The 15,509-nt window shown below is 50.3% G+C and overlaps 1 protein-coding gene across 1 annotated transcript in view; it reads left to right on the top strand.

The window, feature by feature from the left end:
* Positions 1–15,509, top strand: part of LOC106600690 (uncharacterized) — a 69,769-nt gene that overhangs the window by 14,002 nt on the left and 40,258 nt on the right. Inside the window, exons 7-12 of the mRNA XM_045716044.2 lie at positions 2,127–2,940; positions 3,244–3,351; positions 3,476–6,601; positions 8,322–8,469; positions 8,707–8,800; positions 9,687–9,993. Coding sequence (XP_045572000.2) covers positions 2,127–2,940; positions 3,244–3,351; positions 3,476–6,601; positions 8,322–8,469; positions 8,707–8,800; positions 9,687–9,993 — 4,597 coding nt within the window. The remainder of the gene's footprint in view (positions 1–2,126; positions 2,941–3,243; positions 3,352–3,475; positions 6,602–8,321; positions 8,470–8,706; positions 8,801–9,686; positions 9,994–15,509) is intronic.

Raw genomic sequence — 15,509 nt, 5'->3', positions numbered from 1 at the left:
ACTGAACTCTATCGGAGAAGTAGTTGGTGAACCAAGCGAGGCAATCATTTGAGAAACCAAGGCTGTTGAGTCTGCCAATAAGAATGTTGTGATTGACAGAGTCGAAAGCATAAGCCAGGTCGATGAATACGGCTGCACAGTAATGTCTCTTATCGATGGCGGTTATGATATCGTTTAGGACCATGAGCGTGGCTGAGGTGCACCCGTGACCAGCTCGGAAACCAGATTGCATAGTGGAGAAGGTACGGTGAGATTCGAAATGGTCGGTAATCTGTTTGTTAACTTGGCTTTCAAAGACCTTAGAAAGGCAGGGTAGAATAGATATAGGTCTGTAGCAGTTTGGGTCTAGAGTGTCTCCCCCTTTGAAGAGGGGGATGACCGCGGCAGCTTTCCAATCTATGGGAATCTCAGACGATACGAAAGAAAGGTTGAACAGGCTAGTAATAGGGGTTGCAATAATTTTGGAAGATAATTTTAGAAAGAGAGGGTCCAGATTGTCTAGCAGAGGGTCCAGATTGTCTGATTTGTAGGGGTCCAGATTTTGCAGCTCTTTCAGAACATCAGCTATCTGGATTTGGGTGAAGGAGAAGTGGGGGAGATTTGGGAGAGTTTCTGTGGGGAGCACAGGGCTGTTGACCGGGTTAGGGGTAGCCAGGTGGAAAGCATGGCCAGCCGTAGAAAAATGCTTATTGAAATCCTCAATTATTGTGGATTTATCGGTAGTGACAGTGTTTCCTAGCCTCAGTGCAGTGGGCAGCTGGGAGGAGGTGCTCTTATTCTCCATGGACTTTACAGTGTCCCAGAACTTTTTTGAGTTTGTACTACAGGATTCAAATTTCTGTTTGAAAAAGCTAGCCTTAGCTTTCCTAACTGCCTGTGTATATTGGTTCCTAACTTCCCTAAAAAGTTGCATACCACGGGGGCTTTTCGATGCTAATGGAGAACGCCACAGGATGTTTTTGTGCTGGTCAAGGGCAGACAGGTCTGGAGTGAACCAAGAGCTATATCTATTCCTAGTTCTTCATTTTTTTAATGGAGCATGCTTATTTAAGATGGTGAGGAAGGCACTTTTAAAGAATAACCAGGCATCCTCTACTGACGGGATGAGGTCAATGTCATTCCAGGATACCCCGGCATATTTTTTTCATCATATTTGAAATAAAATGACACTGTCATGAAGCATTATGACCATCCTGTGTCACTTTACTTGGACTAAGAAAAGACACTTTATGACACTGTCAAGCAGATTTATGACCATCATAATCATATAAGTAATGTAACAGTGCATTGGGGTAGGTACATGTCTGACATCAATGTGTGCGAAATTACAATGATAATTTAATATGGTCTATTTAAAAAAAAATTATACATCATAAATATACTGTTGACATGTAGGCTATGGTGTAATGGAAGGCTTTGCCTTGTGTGGTGGTTTTGTGGGTTTTGACACTCTTATGTAGGTGTCATAACCAGCCATAAAATAACACAATATATGTCACGACAGGTCTAAATATATGTGTCATGACAGTTTTATGACCATATTATAACAGGTTATGACAAGTTATGTAATTTGTAATAACATATGACATGGTTATGACTGTGTCATAACATGTTATGACGCTGGGTGTCAAGTAAAGTGTTACCTGTATTTCTGTATCTGTGTACACACACCAGAAGACCTGGGTCAAATACATTACGTAAAATATGTAGAGTTTGATGTGCACTTGACTTAGTTTGGAGTTTGCACTTTTGGACATTCCATTGTTTCCATTGTGCTTAGAAAATTAAATCAACCCACAGTTCAAGTATTTGAAAGTATTTTGGGTGGCAGATAGCCTAGCGGTTAAGAGCATTGGTTTGAATCCCCGAGCCGACTAGGTGAAAAATCTGTCTGTGCCGTTGAGCAAGGCAATTATCCAGAGCAATTTACAGGAGAAATTAGGGTTAAGAGCGTCTGCTAAATGACTAAAATGTAAATGTAAAGTAGTTCTGGCGTACCCTATGTAGATTGTAACAGTTGACTTGGTCCCTTTATCGTGGCTAGGTGATGAGAAAGCTTGCATAAACTGTTATGTTGTTATTTGACAACAGTTGACCATGCTTTTGCCTTCTCTTTTGTCCTCCAGTTCTCTTCCAGAGCAGAAGAAGCCACCAGCGCTAGCCCCTATGGAGACACGCTCTGCAGAGGAAGATGTGGATCCAGATCAGAGGAAGAACCGTAGTGTCCGCGAGCGTCGCCGGGAGGGACGCTACAAAACCTTTGACTGGGCTGATTATAGCCGCCAACAGCACCACCAGGGAGTAGAGAAGGAGGCGGAGCCCAGTGGACAGCCGCGTCCTGTGGTAGGATGGGACACCGCTGACGGCGGCAGCCCATCACCAGTCTCCTCCTCCTCTGTCTCTGCCTCCTCTCTGGTTGCCTCTAACTCCTGCTCCTCCTCGTCCTCTTCTCAGTGCCTCAGGGACACTGTAGCTTCGCAAGAGGCAGAGGTGCTAGAAAGGGGGGTAGGTCCAACCATGCTACCCCAGGCTCCATTCACGGCCACACCCCTAGAGGAAAGAAGTGTTGCTGGGACCAAAACACTCACAACATCCACAACACTAGTTCATGCTCAAAATAAGGTTTTTGAAAAAAGGACAATTTCTGAGGTGGACAACAGCTCCACCTCTTCTACACCAGAGCTGCCCATTGGTTGTGGCGATGACAATGTCACTGGCCACACCCATAGTGATGTCCCTAGCATTGCCCTTAGTGATGGCTTTGGCAACACTCCTAGCAACACCCCTTGTGATGGCACTGCCGATGTACGGGTGGAGGTGGTGATAGAGCAGCAAGTGGCTTCCACACCGCTGAGAGAGGAGAGGTGGATTCCCATCAGTAACTCTGACGAAACCACAGAAGAGACGGAGCAGCAGTCCTATGAACAGCAGACTGAAGAGGTGAGCTAGAGTATGTGTGTGTAACGGTGTGTTAGGAGTGTGATTTAAGTTACTGTGGCTTGTTTGTGAGTGTACGTATGTGTGTGTTTGAGGATGCATTTGAGTGTGTGTGTGTGTGTGTGTGTGTGTGTGTGTGTGTGTGTGTTTGAGCAACTCTTGTTTGTGAGTGTACGTATGTGTGTGTTTGAGGATGCATTTGAGTGTGTGTGTGTGTGTGTGTGTGGTGTGTGTGTGTGTGTGTGTGTGTGTGTGTGTGTGTGTGTGTGTGTGTGTTTGAGCATGTTTCTGTGTGTGTGCCCTCAGCTGGAGCAGACCCAGAGAGAGTTGTCCAGACTCCAGCAGGTGAACATCAGTCTGCAGCAACAGCTGCAGCAGGAGAGGGAACGTTCCAGGGTGAGCCGCCTACTACAGGTCAGACCATACCTGTAGCTGAATTGGGTCAAATACATAAGTCAAATACTTTATAATACTTAAGGTACGCTTGGTTTAGCTTCCCCATAACAATAGAACCAAATCTCCCATCAATCTCTTTTAGAATGGCCTACCCACATCTTTCAACCCGTCCTCCTCCGCACAGGCGTGCTCGTGGCAGCGTCTTCAGAAGCTGAACCAGGACCTGCGCTTCGAGCTGGAGGCCCAGAGGAGGAGCCAGGAGGAGGCGCGTGAGGCTGAACTGCAGCGGAGGGCTGAGTTCATCGCCTTGCAGGCGCGGGCATTAAGCGCAGGGGAGGCTGCAGCCTTGGCACGCTCTGAGCTGCAGCAGGAGCGTCAGAGCGCTCGGAAGCAGCGGGAGGAGGGGGAGCACAACCACCGACAGGAGTTGGAGTGTTTGCGCCAGCGACTACAAGAGGTGTCAGCCCAGATGAAAGCAACAGAGGAGGCACAGGCCGAGAAGGAGGTGCGCCTGCAGAAGCACCTGGGCCTCCTGCAGGAGAGCCAGGACAGGGAACGCAGAAGCCTAGGGGCCAACCTGGCCCAGGCGGAGCGCCGGACCCAGGACCTGCAGGAGCAGCTGCAAAAGGCTGAGCAGCAAGCGAAGACATTGTGGAAGGGGCAGGGTCAGCCGTGGGCCAGGGAAGGAGAGGTGGCGGAGGCTCAGCAGCAGCTGCAGGAGGAGTTGGCCCGCACATTGGCGGCTATAGGGAGGCTACAGGGGGAGGGGGAGCAGCTGGAGAGACGCTGCCAAGAGCTGCAGAACCAGCTGGCCGAGGCGGACGGGGAGGTGGTTCAGCTGCAGAGACGCCTACAGACGGAGGAGACTGACTTCTACAACCTGGAGCACTCCTACGAGAGTGTTTCAGAGGAGCTACAGCGGGCCCTGGGACAGGCGCAGGAGAGGGAGGCGGCAGCCAGCGAAGCCAGGGAGGACTACAAGAGGCTGCTGGACAGGAAGGAGCGGGAGCTGAGTGAAGCCTTGGTTAAGATGGCCGCCCTTGGGAGCAGCCTGGAAGAGACGGAGCTGAAACTGAATGAGGTGAAGGAAGCATGTACCTGCTGTTCCTCTCTTCCTCTCTTCAAAGTGACTGACAACAGACTGAATATCAAATCCAGCGGTCTGAATTCACGGGAAACCCAGACCATCCACCACTCCTACAATATAGACGGAGGACAGACAAACGGCAGCAGCGTCCCTGCCATAAGCCACTCTGGACCTGGCTCATGTTCTGTCGACCCGGCCTACCAGTACATCGTTACGGCTGGAGATGATCCGGACAGGTTCATGTCAGTGATCCAGGTCCTGGAGACCAAGCTGTATGTGACCGAGGAGAAATTGAGAGACATCACCCAGAGGCTGGAGGAGCCACAAGGTCAGTGGTGCAGCAGTGCAGCCGCCGACCCCCACGTCCTCTCCCAGCTCACCCAGAGCCGGGCCGCTACCCAGCGGCTTAGCCTCTTTCTTCACAACCAGGCCAAGCAGAGCAGGCGCTTCGCCCTGGAAACGGAGGGCCGAACCAGGGTGCTGGGTGGGCAGTGTCAGGTGGCCCTGGCCAGTGTGCAGGCCTGCAGAGAGAGGATCCAAGCCCTGCTGAGGAGGAACCCTGGGGAAGGTAACAACGCTGACCTAGAAGCCGAGCTCTGTGCCCTGGAGATGCAGCTGGTCACTGCTGCCGCCTGCCTCAGGCAAGGAGGAATAATTGCCGATGAGCAATGGCACGAGTGCCACCGAGCTCAGAGGGAGGAGGAAGACTTGATTGATGACAAGACACTATCAGAGGACAAGGTTGAGCAAATGGGCACAGGCACGTATGCCACAAAGTCATGCCCAGAAGGAGAGGAAGCTGGAATGGAAACATTGGGTAGAGCTTTAGCCCTGGAAGCGTCTACGTTAGAGAAGATGGCGTTGGCAATGCAGAGCCAAGATAAAAAAAATTGCCAGAATGAAGCCCTCCTTGGTGGAGACGAAGGTGACTCCGCACACATGTATGCCGACGTGCTTTTGAAAAGGATGGCCCTCGGAACGGATTGTGGGGAACCAGTAGGTGGCGACACTGAGTCGGAGGAGAGCGTCATTGGCAGGCTCTGTGCCAGAGCGGAGTTAGCTTACATCTCTCTAACCTTACAGCATCGCTACCAGGGAGAGCCGATACAAGAAGAACTGCACTCTGACAACCCGACCAGGGAGCAGCTGTGGCGGAGCTCTCAGCCAGAGGAACAGTGTGGCGGCGCTGGGGATAACAATCTGAGCTCTGGTCAGGCCAGGGGTCTGGCTGATGTCAGTCCTCCAGAGCTGGCTCCTTATGAGGAACAGGTCCAGTTGAAGTCCAGAGGCCTCACAGACAACCTGCTGGAGAGGATCCAATCAGTCTGGAGTGGGGACAAGGCAGAGAAACAACACGACTGGACCGAAAGACTTGCAGTCCAGCTGAGGAAAAGGGCCAAGGTCTTGCACCAACTCAGTCAGGAGATCCCCAGCAGCAGTGGCTCAAAGGACTTGACCCTGTACTGGCCGGAGGTGCTGGTCCAGTCACAGGTGACCTACGTGGCATGCCGCCTGCAGCTGGATCACGAACAGGAACTGCAGCAGTGCAAGGGGGCATTCGACAGCCTAGGGGCGCTGTGTCAGGAGCAAGAGGCCATGCTCAGCAAAGACCGCCGCACTTTTAGCCATGCCCTGTCACGACTGCAGGAGGACAGCCAGGTCCTCAAGGAGAAGCTGGAGCAGGTGGAGCAAGGGAGGGCCGCAGCAGAGAGCGAGACCCGACGTAAGGTGGGTGTACTCCTAGCTGATATCGAGAGCATCGAGGATCGCCACGAGGAGCAGGTGCAGAAGCTGGAAGAGGAATTCCAAGGGAAGATGCAGGAGCTCCAGAAGATCCACGAGGAGGAAATGATACGTCTGCACAGCCACCATGCTCAGTCTGCCTGTGTTGCAACAGATGCACAACACGAGTCCCGCTCATCACAGACCACCCCTAACACTCCTCCCGAAAAAGCCACCTTCTACCCAGACTTCACCTTGGATTCCACCCTGCAGGCAGAGAAATTTAATCTGGATGGAGCCTGCAAAATAGACATGGTGTCTATGGAAACAATGAAGAAGCGAATCCATGTGCTTGAGACGCAGGTAAACACCATGAAAGATGAGGCGGGGAGACGGAATCTGGAAGGGGATGAAGTTGCCATGAAGGAAGCTTATCAGAGAGACCTTGAAAACATCAAGGTACAACACAGCCCCACTCAAATACCCAATACATTTACACAAACACATTGACTTTGGAAAGTATTCAGACCCATGACTTTTCCACATTGTGTTACATTACAGCATTATTCTAAAATGTATTAAATAGTTTTTTCCCTATCATCAATCTGCACACAATACCCCATCACAAATCAAAAACTGTTTTTTAGAATCTTTGCTAATTTATAAAAAATGTAAACTGAAATATGACATTAACATAAGTATTCAGACCCTTTACTGAGTACTTTGTTGAAGTACTTTGGCAGTGATTTCAGCATTGAGTCTTCTTGGGTATGACGCTACAAGCTTGGCACACCTGTATTTGGGGAGTTTCTTCCATTTTTCTTTGCAGATCCTCTCAAACTCTGTCAGGTTGGATGGGTAGTGTTACTGCACAGCTATTTTCACATCTCTCCAGAGATGTTCAATCAGGTTCAAGTCCAGGCTCTTGCTGGGCCACTCAAGGACATTCAGAGACTTGTCCCGAAGCCACTCCTGCATTGTCTTGGCTGTGTGCTTAGGGTAGTTGTCCTATTGGAAGGTGAACGTCCACCCCAGTCTGAGGTCCTGAGCACTCTGGAGCAGGTTTTCATCAAGGATCTCTGTACTTTGCTCTGTTCATCCTTCCCTCAATCCTGACTAGTCTCCCAGTCCCTGCTGCTGAAAAACATCCCCACAGCATGATGCTGCCACCACAATGCTTCACCGTAGGGATGGTGCCAGCTTTCTTCCAGACGTGATGCTTGGCATTCAGGCCAAAGGGTTCAATCTTGGTTTCATCAGACCAGAGAATCTTGTTCCTCATGGTCTGAGAGCCTTTATGTACCTTTGTCTTTTACTGAAAAGTGGCTTCCGTCTGGCCACTCTACCATAATGGCCTGATTGGTGGCATGCTGCAGAGATGGTTGTCCTTCTGGAAGGTTCTCCCATCTCCACAGAGAAACTCTGACAGAGCTCCAGAGTGACAGTCGGGTTCTTGGTCACCTCCTTGACCAAGGCCCTTCTCCCCCGATTGCTCAGTTTGGCTGGGCAGCCAGCTCTAGAAAGAGTCTTGGTGGTTCCAAACTTCTTCTATTTAAGAATGATGGAGGCCACTGTGTTCTTGGGGACCTTCAATGCTACAGACATTTTTTGATACCCTTCCCCAGATATGTCCTTCAACACAATCCTGTCTCTGAGCTCTACGGACAATTCCTTTTACCTCATGGCTTGCTTTTTGCTCTGACATGCACTGTCAACTGTGGGATCTTATATAGACAGGTCGTATTGCCTTTCCAAATAATGTCCAACCAATTGAATTTACCACAGGTGGACTCTAATCAAGTTGTAGAAACATCTCAAGGATGATCTATGGAAACAGGATGCACCTGAGCTCAATTTCGAGTCTCATAGCAAAGGGTCTGAAAACTTATGTAATCAAGGTATTTCTAATAAATGAGCAATAATTTCTACAAACCTGTTTTCCCTTTGTCATTATGGGGTGTTGTGTGTAGTTGGCGGAGAAATGTTTTATATTGAATCACTTTTAGAATAAGGCTGTAATGTAACACAATCTGGTTAAATTCAAGGGGTCTGAATACTTTCTGAAGGCACTGTAAATGCTAATGCTTTGATATACATCAGTACCAACATAATTCCAAATACTCCATAAAAGTAGGCGTTAAAAGTATACACATATAAGTGTGAAATTCATACCCTGCAGGTTTCCTGTGAGCGTGGCTTCATTGCCATTGAGGAGGTACACCAGAAGCTGGTGGGGGATCTGCAACGGCAGCACCAGAGGGAGGTGGCCACGCTCCTGCAGGAGAGAGACTGCCTACTGGAGGAGGAGACAGCCGCCACTGTCGCAGGTAAAACATCTGGCCCATGTTCTGTAGCCAAACATGGTCAAAAGTTGCTGACTCAAATGAATAGAGCCAACATGATTCCTTAGAGTGGCATGTTTGTTCCACTTAGCATATTTCCATCTGAATGTTTCACAACGTTGTGTCCTGCTGAACATGCCCCTAGAAGTGGGATGGGGGGGGGGGGGAGGGGGCATGTAGGAACATGTCTGTTCACTTCCTGTGTTTGTGGCCTGTGTGTAGCGATCGAGGCAATCAGGAATGCTCATCGGGAGGAGCTGGAGAGGAGTCAGAGTGGAGGGAGCTCTGACATCACGGACCTTCACTCCCAGTATGAGTGAGTGACTATGTGTGTGAAAAATAAATCTGGCTTGCCTACTACTTACTTAAACTGCATACTAGAATGTAATGTTTACTAAAAACAAATGCAGTAAGCAACAAATATCATCATACTAGGCTCATCCTACTGAAAATCCATCATCTAATGCACAATTGCGTTGATTCCCACCATTCATTCATTCATTCATTTTGGTACAGCGTGTCTCCTCAGCTGATTATCAGCTGTTGTCAAACACACGTTTCTAAAGACGATTCTCTTTCTTAGTGTACAGTGAATTCTACTAGATGAGAACCTGAAATGAGTATGACATCCTGGCATTTAAAGCACTACATTTTCCAAATTTAACATACAATAAAACTTTCTTTTTTTGCATACCCAAAATGCCTACTATTTAGAATGCAAGTATGGTTATTCGGACACTGCCACAGTGTATATGAGTGTGTGCAAAGCTGTCATCAAGGCAAAGGGTGAATACTTTGAAGAATCTCAAATATAAATTACATTTTGATTTGTTTAACACTTTTTTGGTTACTACATGATTCCATATGTGTTATTTAATAGTTTTGATGTCTTCACTATTATTCTACAATGTAGAAAATAGTAAAAATAAAGAAAAACCCTGGAATGAGTAGATGTGTCCAAACATTTGATTGAGACTGTATATCTCTTTCTTATCTGGGTGTTATTTGTATTCATGCACCTGGCTTTTTTAAAGTGTGTGTGTGCATGCATGCACTGTGTGTGTGTGTGTGTGTGTGTGTGTGTGTGTGTGTGTGTGTGTGTGTGTGTGTGTGTGTGTGTGTGTGTGTTACATGTATGTTTCAATGCAAAGTACATGCACCTTTGTATAACTGCTGACTTTCCCCTTTGCCCCATCGTCCAGAGTTGAGCTGCGGTCTCTGCACAGGGAGCTGGAGGTGTTGTCGGGCCAGTACTCCCAGAAGTGTCTGGAGTGCGCCCAGATGAATCAGGCCCTGGAGGCCGAGAGACAGGCCCTGCTACAGTGCCAGAGGGAGAACCAGGTGCTCAGCATCCACAAGCAGGCAAGACACCACCAGACACCCATACAGTACACTGCATGTACTCACCAAGTGTGCCAGTTTAGATCAATGACCACCAGACCTGGGTTGCGTTTATTCGGCAGACCTGGGTTGAGTTCGAATACCGGGTCCGACAGGAAAAAATCTGCCGTGAAGTGAGCTGGCAACAGGAGGCCCATTGGCCCCAGGGTTCCGGTCTCGAAGCACGCTTTCAACTGTACCTACAGGCCAGCTTTGGTGTTGCAGTTTAACTTAAGTCTGGCCCAAAAAGACAATTCCAATAGGGAAGGAACATACAACAATTCCTAATCATCATCTTTGTGAACATCTACAATTATTTGAGTAATTCAATGGATGTAGTAATTCAACTCGATAATTCGATTTTCATGCTTGTTTTACTATTTAAAAGTGGAAGATCCTGAAGTTGATGGGTTTATTGGTCCTCTCACCACCCTCTGGAAGTCACCCTTTGTCACGACTTCTACTGAAGTTAATGCCACCATTGATCAGTTTTTCATTTTCCATTGGTTTTGTCTGGTCTCTTTACACACCTGTTTCATATCCCAGTAATTATATGTTGTGTATTTAACCCTCTGATTCCCCTCATTTCTCTGTCGGTGATTGTTTGTTTGTGATGTACGTGTTGTTTCTATATCGGTGTGCGATGGGTTATTGTTTTACCCGGATTCTTTTCTACGTTGGTTTTGGGAATAAATATTCCACTTTTTAAACCACTCTGTTTTCTCCTGCGCCTGACTTCTCTGCCACCTACATACACGGACTATGACAGAATCACCGACCAAATTTTTGAAGTCAGCAGGAGAAGAGATCCCGGACAGGGAGGTGGAGGAGCGCATCCAGAAGAATGCAGAAAGACTATTACATCTATGCGCTGCTATGGATCGCGCTGTTCAGCTGATGGACCGCTTAGAGAGACGGGAGATTCAGCCAGCGCCTCCACCAGCCCAGTCGATCCAAAACACCCCTTGTCAACCTGAACCGGGTGGTATCCGTCTAGCCATGCCTCGGGGTTACGACGGAAGTACTGCCAACTGCCGGGGTTTCCTGCTCCAATTAGAACTTTCTCTGGCCACGGTCCACCCAGTCCCATCAGACCGAGAGAAGATTTTCGCCCTCGTCTCGTGCCTCACCGGAAGAGCCCTGTAATGGGCCAGCGCTATGGTTGAGGGAGGAGATACGGCGTTGGACCGATATGAAGAGTTCATCCGCCGTTTCCGGGCAGTCTTCGACCATCCACCTGAGGGCAGAGCGGCGGGTGAGCGCCTCTACCATCTGAGGCAGGAGACGAGGAGCGCCCAGGATTTCGCAATGGAGTTCAGGACCCTGGCAGTCGGTGCAGGATGGAATCACGGGGCCCTGATAGATCATTATCGCTGCAGTCTGCGGGAGGACGTCCGTCGGGAGCTGGCCTGTAGAGACACCACCCTAACCTTCGACCAGCTGGTGGATCTGTCCATCCAGTTGGACAATGGGCTGGCTGCTCGTGGACGTCCAGATCAGGGTCTGGTGGTTTCATCCTCCTGCACCCCCTCTCCTATAACCATGGAGCCAGGAGAGAGGGTGCACAGGGAGACCGGAGGGAGTTCCCGCTCGCGTGCCGTCAGTGACCGCAGAGGACACACTGCTGGTCGGTGCCGGGCAGGTTCTTCTGGGAATCGAGGTAACAGGCAGGGCGCTCTGGCACCACCACAGGTGAGTAGGCACCATTCTCATCCAGAGCCCTCTGTTGCTCATATATTTGTGTCTGTCACTTTTCCTGATTTTTTCCCCTCATTCCCAGCATAAGGCACTAGTAGATTCAGGCGCGGCTGGGAACTTTATTGATCAAACGTTGGCTCATAGTTTAGGGATCCCTATTGTACCGGTGAAAATACCTTTTCCCATTCACACCTTAGATAGTCGACCATTAGGGTCAGGGTTGATTAGGGAGGCCACGGCTCCATTGACTATGGTTACGCAGGGGGGTCACAAGGAGAAAATTAGTATTTTCCTTATCGACACTCCTGCGTATCCGGTGGTGCTGGGTCTTCCCTGGTTAACTAGTCATAACCCCACTTTTTCTTGGCCACAGAGGGCTCTTACGGGGTGGTCGCGAGAGCGCTCAGGTAGGTGTGTAGGGGTTTCCGTTGGTGCTACTACGGTGGAAAGTCCAGACCAGGTCTCCACCGTGCACATTCCCCCTGAATATGCCGATTTGGCTCTCGCCTTCTGTAAAAAGAAGGCGACTCAATTACCACCTCATTGACAGGGGGATTGTGCGATAAATCTCATGGCAGACGCTGCACTTCCCAAGAGTCACGTGTATCCCCTGTCGCAAGCGGAGACGGTGGCTATGGAGACATATGTTTCCGAATCCCTGCGTCAGGGATACATTAGGCCCTCCATCTCACCCGTCTCCTCAAGTTTCTTTTTTGTGAAGAAGAAGGATGGGGGTCTGCGACCGTGCATTGATTATCGAGGTCTTAATAAAATTACAGTGGGGTACAGTTACCCACTACCTCTGATCGCCCCGGTGATTGAATTAATGCACGGCGCGCGCTTCTTCACAAAACTGGATCTCAGGAGTGCGTATAACCTGGTGCGTATCCGAGATGGAGATGAGTGGAAGACAGCATTTAGTACTACCTCAGGGCATTATGAGTACCTTGTCATGCCGTATGGGTTAAAAAATGCTCCATCAGTCTTCCAATCTTTTGTCGATGAGATTTTCAGGGACCTGCACGGGCAGGGTGTAGTGGTGTATATCGATGACATTCTGATTTACTCCGCTACACGCGCCGAGCATGTGTCCCTGGTGCGCAAAGTGCTTGGTCGCCTGTTGGAGCATGACCTGTATGTCAAGGCTGAGAAATGCTTGTTCTTTAAACAGTCCGTCTCTTTCTTAGGATATCGCCTATCTACGTCAGGAGTGGAGATGGAGAGTGACCGTATTACAGCCGTGCGTAATTGGCCGACTCCCACCACGGTAAAGGAGGTGCAGCGATTTTTAGGGTTTGCCAATTACTACCGGAGATTTATCCGGGGTTTTGGTCAGATAGCTGCTCCTATTACCTCACTGCTGAAGGGGGGTCCGGTGCGCTTGCAGTGGTCAGCTGGGGCGGATAGGGCGTTTAGGAAACTGAAGGCTCTGTTTACCTCGGCTCCTGTGTTGGCTCATCCGGATCCCTCTCTGCAATTCATAGTGGAGGTGGACGCATCTGAGGCTGGGATAGGAGCTGTGCTCTCTCAGCGTTCGGGTACGCCACCTAAGCTCCGCCCCTGTGCCTTCTTCTCGAAGAAGCTCAGCCCGGCGGAGCAAAACTATGATGTGGGGGACAGGGAGCTGTTGGCTGTCGTCAGGGCTCTGACGGTGTAGAGACACTGGCTTGAGGGGGCTAAACACCCTTTTCTCATCTGGACTGACCACCGCAATCTGGAGTACATCCGGAAGGCGAGGAGACTGAATCCTCGCCAGGCAAGGTGGGCCATGTTTTTCACCCGTTTTGTGTTTACCCTCTCTTATAGACCAGGTTCCCAGAACGTCAAGGCAGACGCACTGTCCCGGCTGTATGACACAGAGGAGCGGTCCATGGATCCCACTCCCATCATCCCAGCCTCTTGTTTGCTGGCACCAGTGGTCTGGGAGCTGGACGCGGACATTGAGCGGGCGTCACGTGCAGAGCCCGTTCCCCCTCAGTGTCCAGCTGGGCGTCTGTACGTTCCGTCCGCTGTCCGCGACCGATTGATCTACTGGGCTCACACGTCACCCTCCTCTGGTCATCCTGGGATTGGTCGGACAATGCGCTGTCTTAGTGGGAAATACTGGTGGCTCACCTTAGCTAAGGACGTGAGGGTTTATGTTTCCTCCTGCTCGGTGTGCGCCCAGTGCAAGGCTCCTAGACACCTACCCAGGGGTAAGTTACAACCCTTACCCGTTCCACAGCGGCCGTGGTCGCACTTGTCGGTGGATTTTATAACCGATCTTCCACCATCACAAGGTAACACCACGATCCTGGTTGTTGTGGATCACTTTTCTAAGTCCTGTCGTCTCCTCCCTTTGCCCGGTCTCCCTACGGCCCTACAGACGGCGGAGGCTCTGTTTACACACGTCTTTCGGCACTACGGGGTGCCTGAGGATATAGTGTCTGATCGTGGGCCCCAGTTCACGTCAAGGGTTTGGAAGGCGTTCATGGAACGTCTGGGGGTCTCGGTTAGCCTTACCTCGGGTTTTCACCCCGAAAGTAACGGGCCGTTGGAGAGAGTTAATCAGGATGTGGGTAGGTTTCTGAGGTCTTATTGCCAGGATCGGCTGGGGGAGTGGGCGGAGTTTGTGCCCTGGGCAGAGATGGCTCAGAATTCGCTCCGCCACTCCTCCACTAACCTCACTCCGTTTCAGTGTGTGTTAGGTTATCAGCCGGTTCTGGCCCCTTGGAATCAGAGCCAGACCGAGGCTCCTGCGGTGAACCACTGGTTCCGGCGCGCGGAGGAGACCTGGGACGCAGCTCACGTCCGCCTTCAGCGCGCCGTACAATGTCAAAAAGCTGGTGCAGACCGTCGCCGCAGTGAGGCCCCGGTGTTTGCACCGGGGGACAGGGTCTGGCTCTCAACCCAAAACCTGCCCCTCCGCCTGCCCTGCCGGAAGCTGAGTCCGCGGTTTGTGGGGCCGTTTAAAGTCCTGAAGAGATTGAACGAGGTATGTTATAGGTTAAAGCTTCCCCCCAATTACCGCATTAACCCCTCGTTCCATGTGTCTCTCCTCAGGCCGGTGGTGGCTGGCCCGCTCCAGGAGGCCGAGGTGCGGGAGGTTCCTCCGCCCCCTCTGGACATTGAGGGGGCCCCGGCGTACTCCGTTCGATCCATCCTGGATTCGAGACGTCGGGCGAGGGGTCTTCAGTACCTCGTGGACTGGGAGGGGTACGGTCCGGAGGAGAGATGCTGGGTTCTGGTGGAGGACGTGTTAGATCCTTCCATGCTGAGCGAGTTCCATCGTCTCCATCCGGATCGCCCGGCGCCTCGCCCTCCGGGTCGTCCCCGAGGCCGGTGTCGACGAACTGCTGGAGCCGCGCGTCGGGGGGGGGGTACTGTCACGACTTCTACTGAAGTTAATGCCCCTCCTTGTTTGGGTGGTGTTCGGCGGTCGACGTCACCGGCCTTCTAGCCACCATTGATCAGTTTTTCATTTTCCATTGGTTTTGTCTGGTCTCTTTACACACCTGTTTCATATCCCAGTAATTATATGTTGTGTATTTAACCCTCTGATTCCCCTCATTTCTCTGTCGGTGATTGTTTGTTTGTGATGTACGTGTTGTTTCTATATCGGTGTGCGACGGGTTATTGTTTTACCCGGATTCTTTTCTACGTTGGTTTTGGGAATAAATATTCCATTTTTTAAACCACTCTGTTTTCTCCTGCGCCTGACTTCCCTGCCACCTACATACACGGACTATGACACCCTTTGAGTTTGGTCAGCAATACGTGACAACGGAAGACCCTCTGAGTGAGTTGGTAGGGGCGATTGAGTGGTTTCGGATTCACCAATTCCCACTGGCCTCAAATAGAAAAAAATATATCTGCCCTACCTTCCAGCTAGCTAACTAGCAAAGGACACAGTTAGCTGGCCATATATAGCTAGCTAATGGCTTCACCGAGAAGAAGAAAGACTACAA

This window comes from Salmo salar, chromosome 03, assembly GCF_965601325.2.
Source record: "Salmo salar chromosome 03, fSalSal1, whole genome shotgun sequence".
In the NCBI taxonomy this organism is placed as follows: Eukaryota; Metazoa; Chordata; class Actinopteri; order Salmoniformes; family Salmonidae; genus Salmo; species Salmo salar.
The sequence above is the reverse complement of the archived record's forward strand: the minus strand, read 5'-3'. Positions and strand labels throughout refer to the sequence as shown.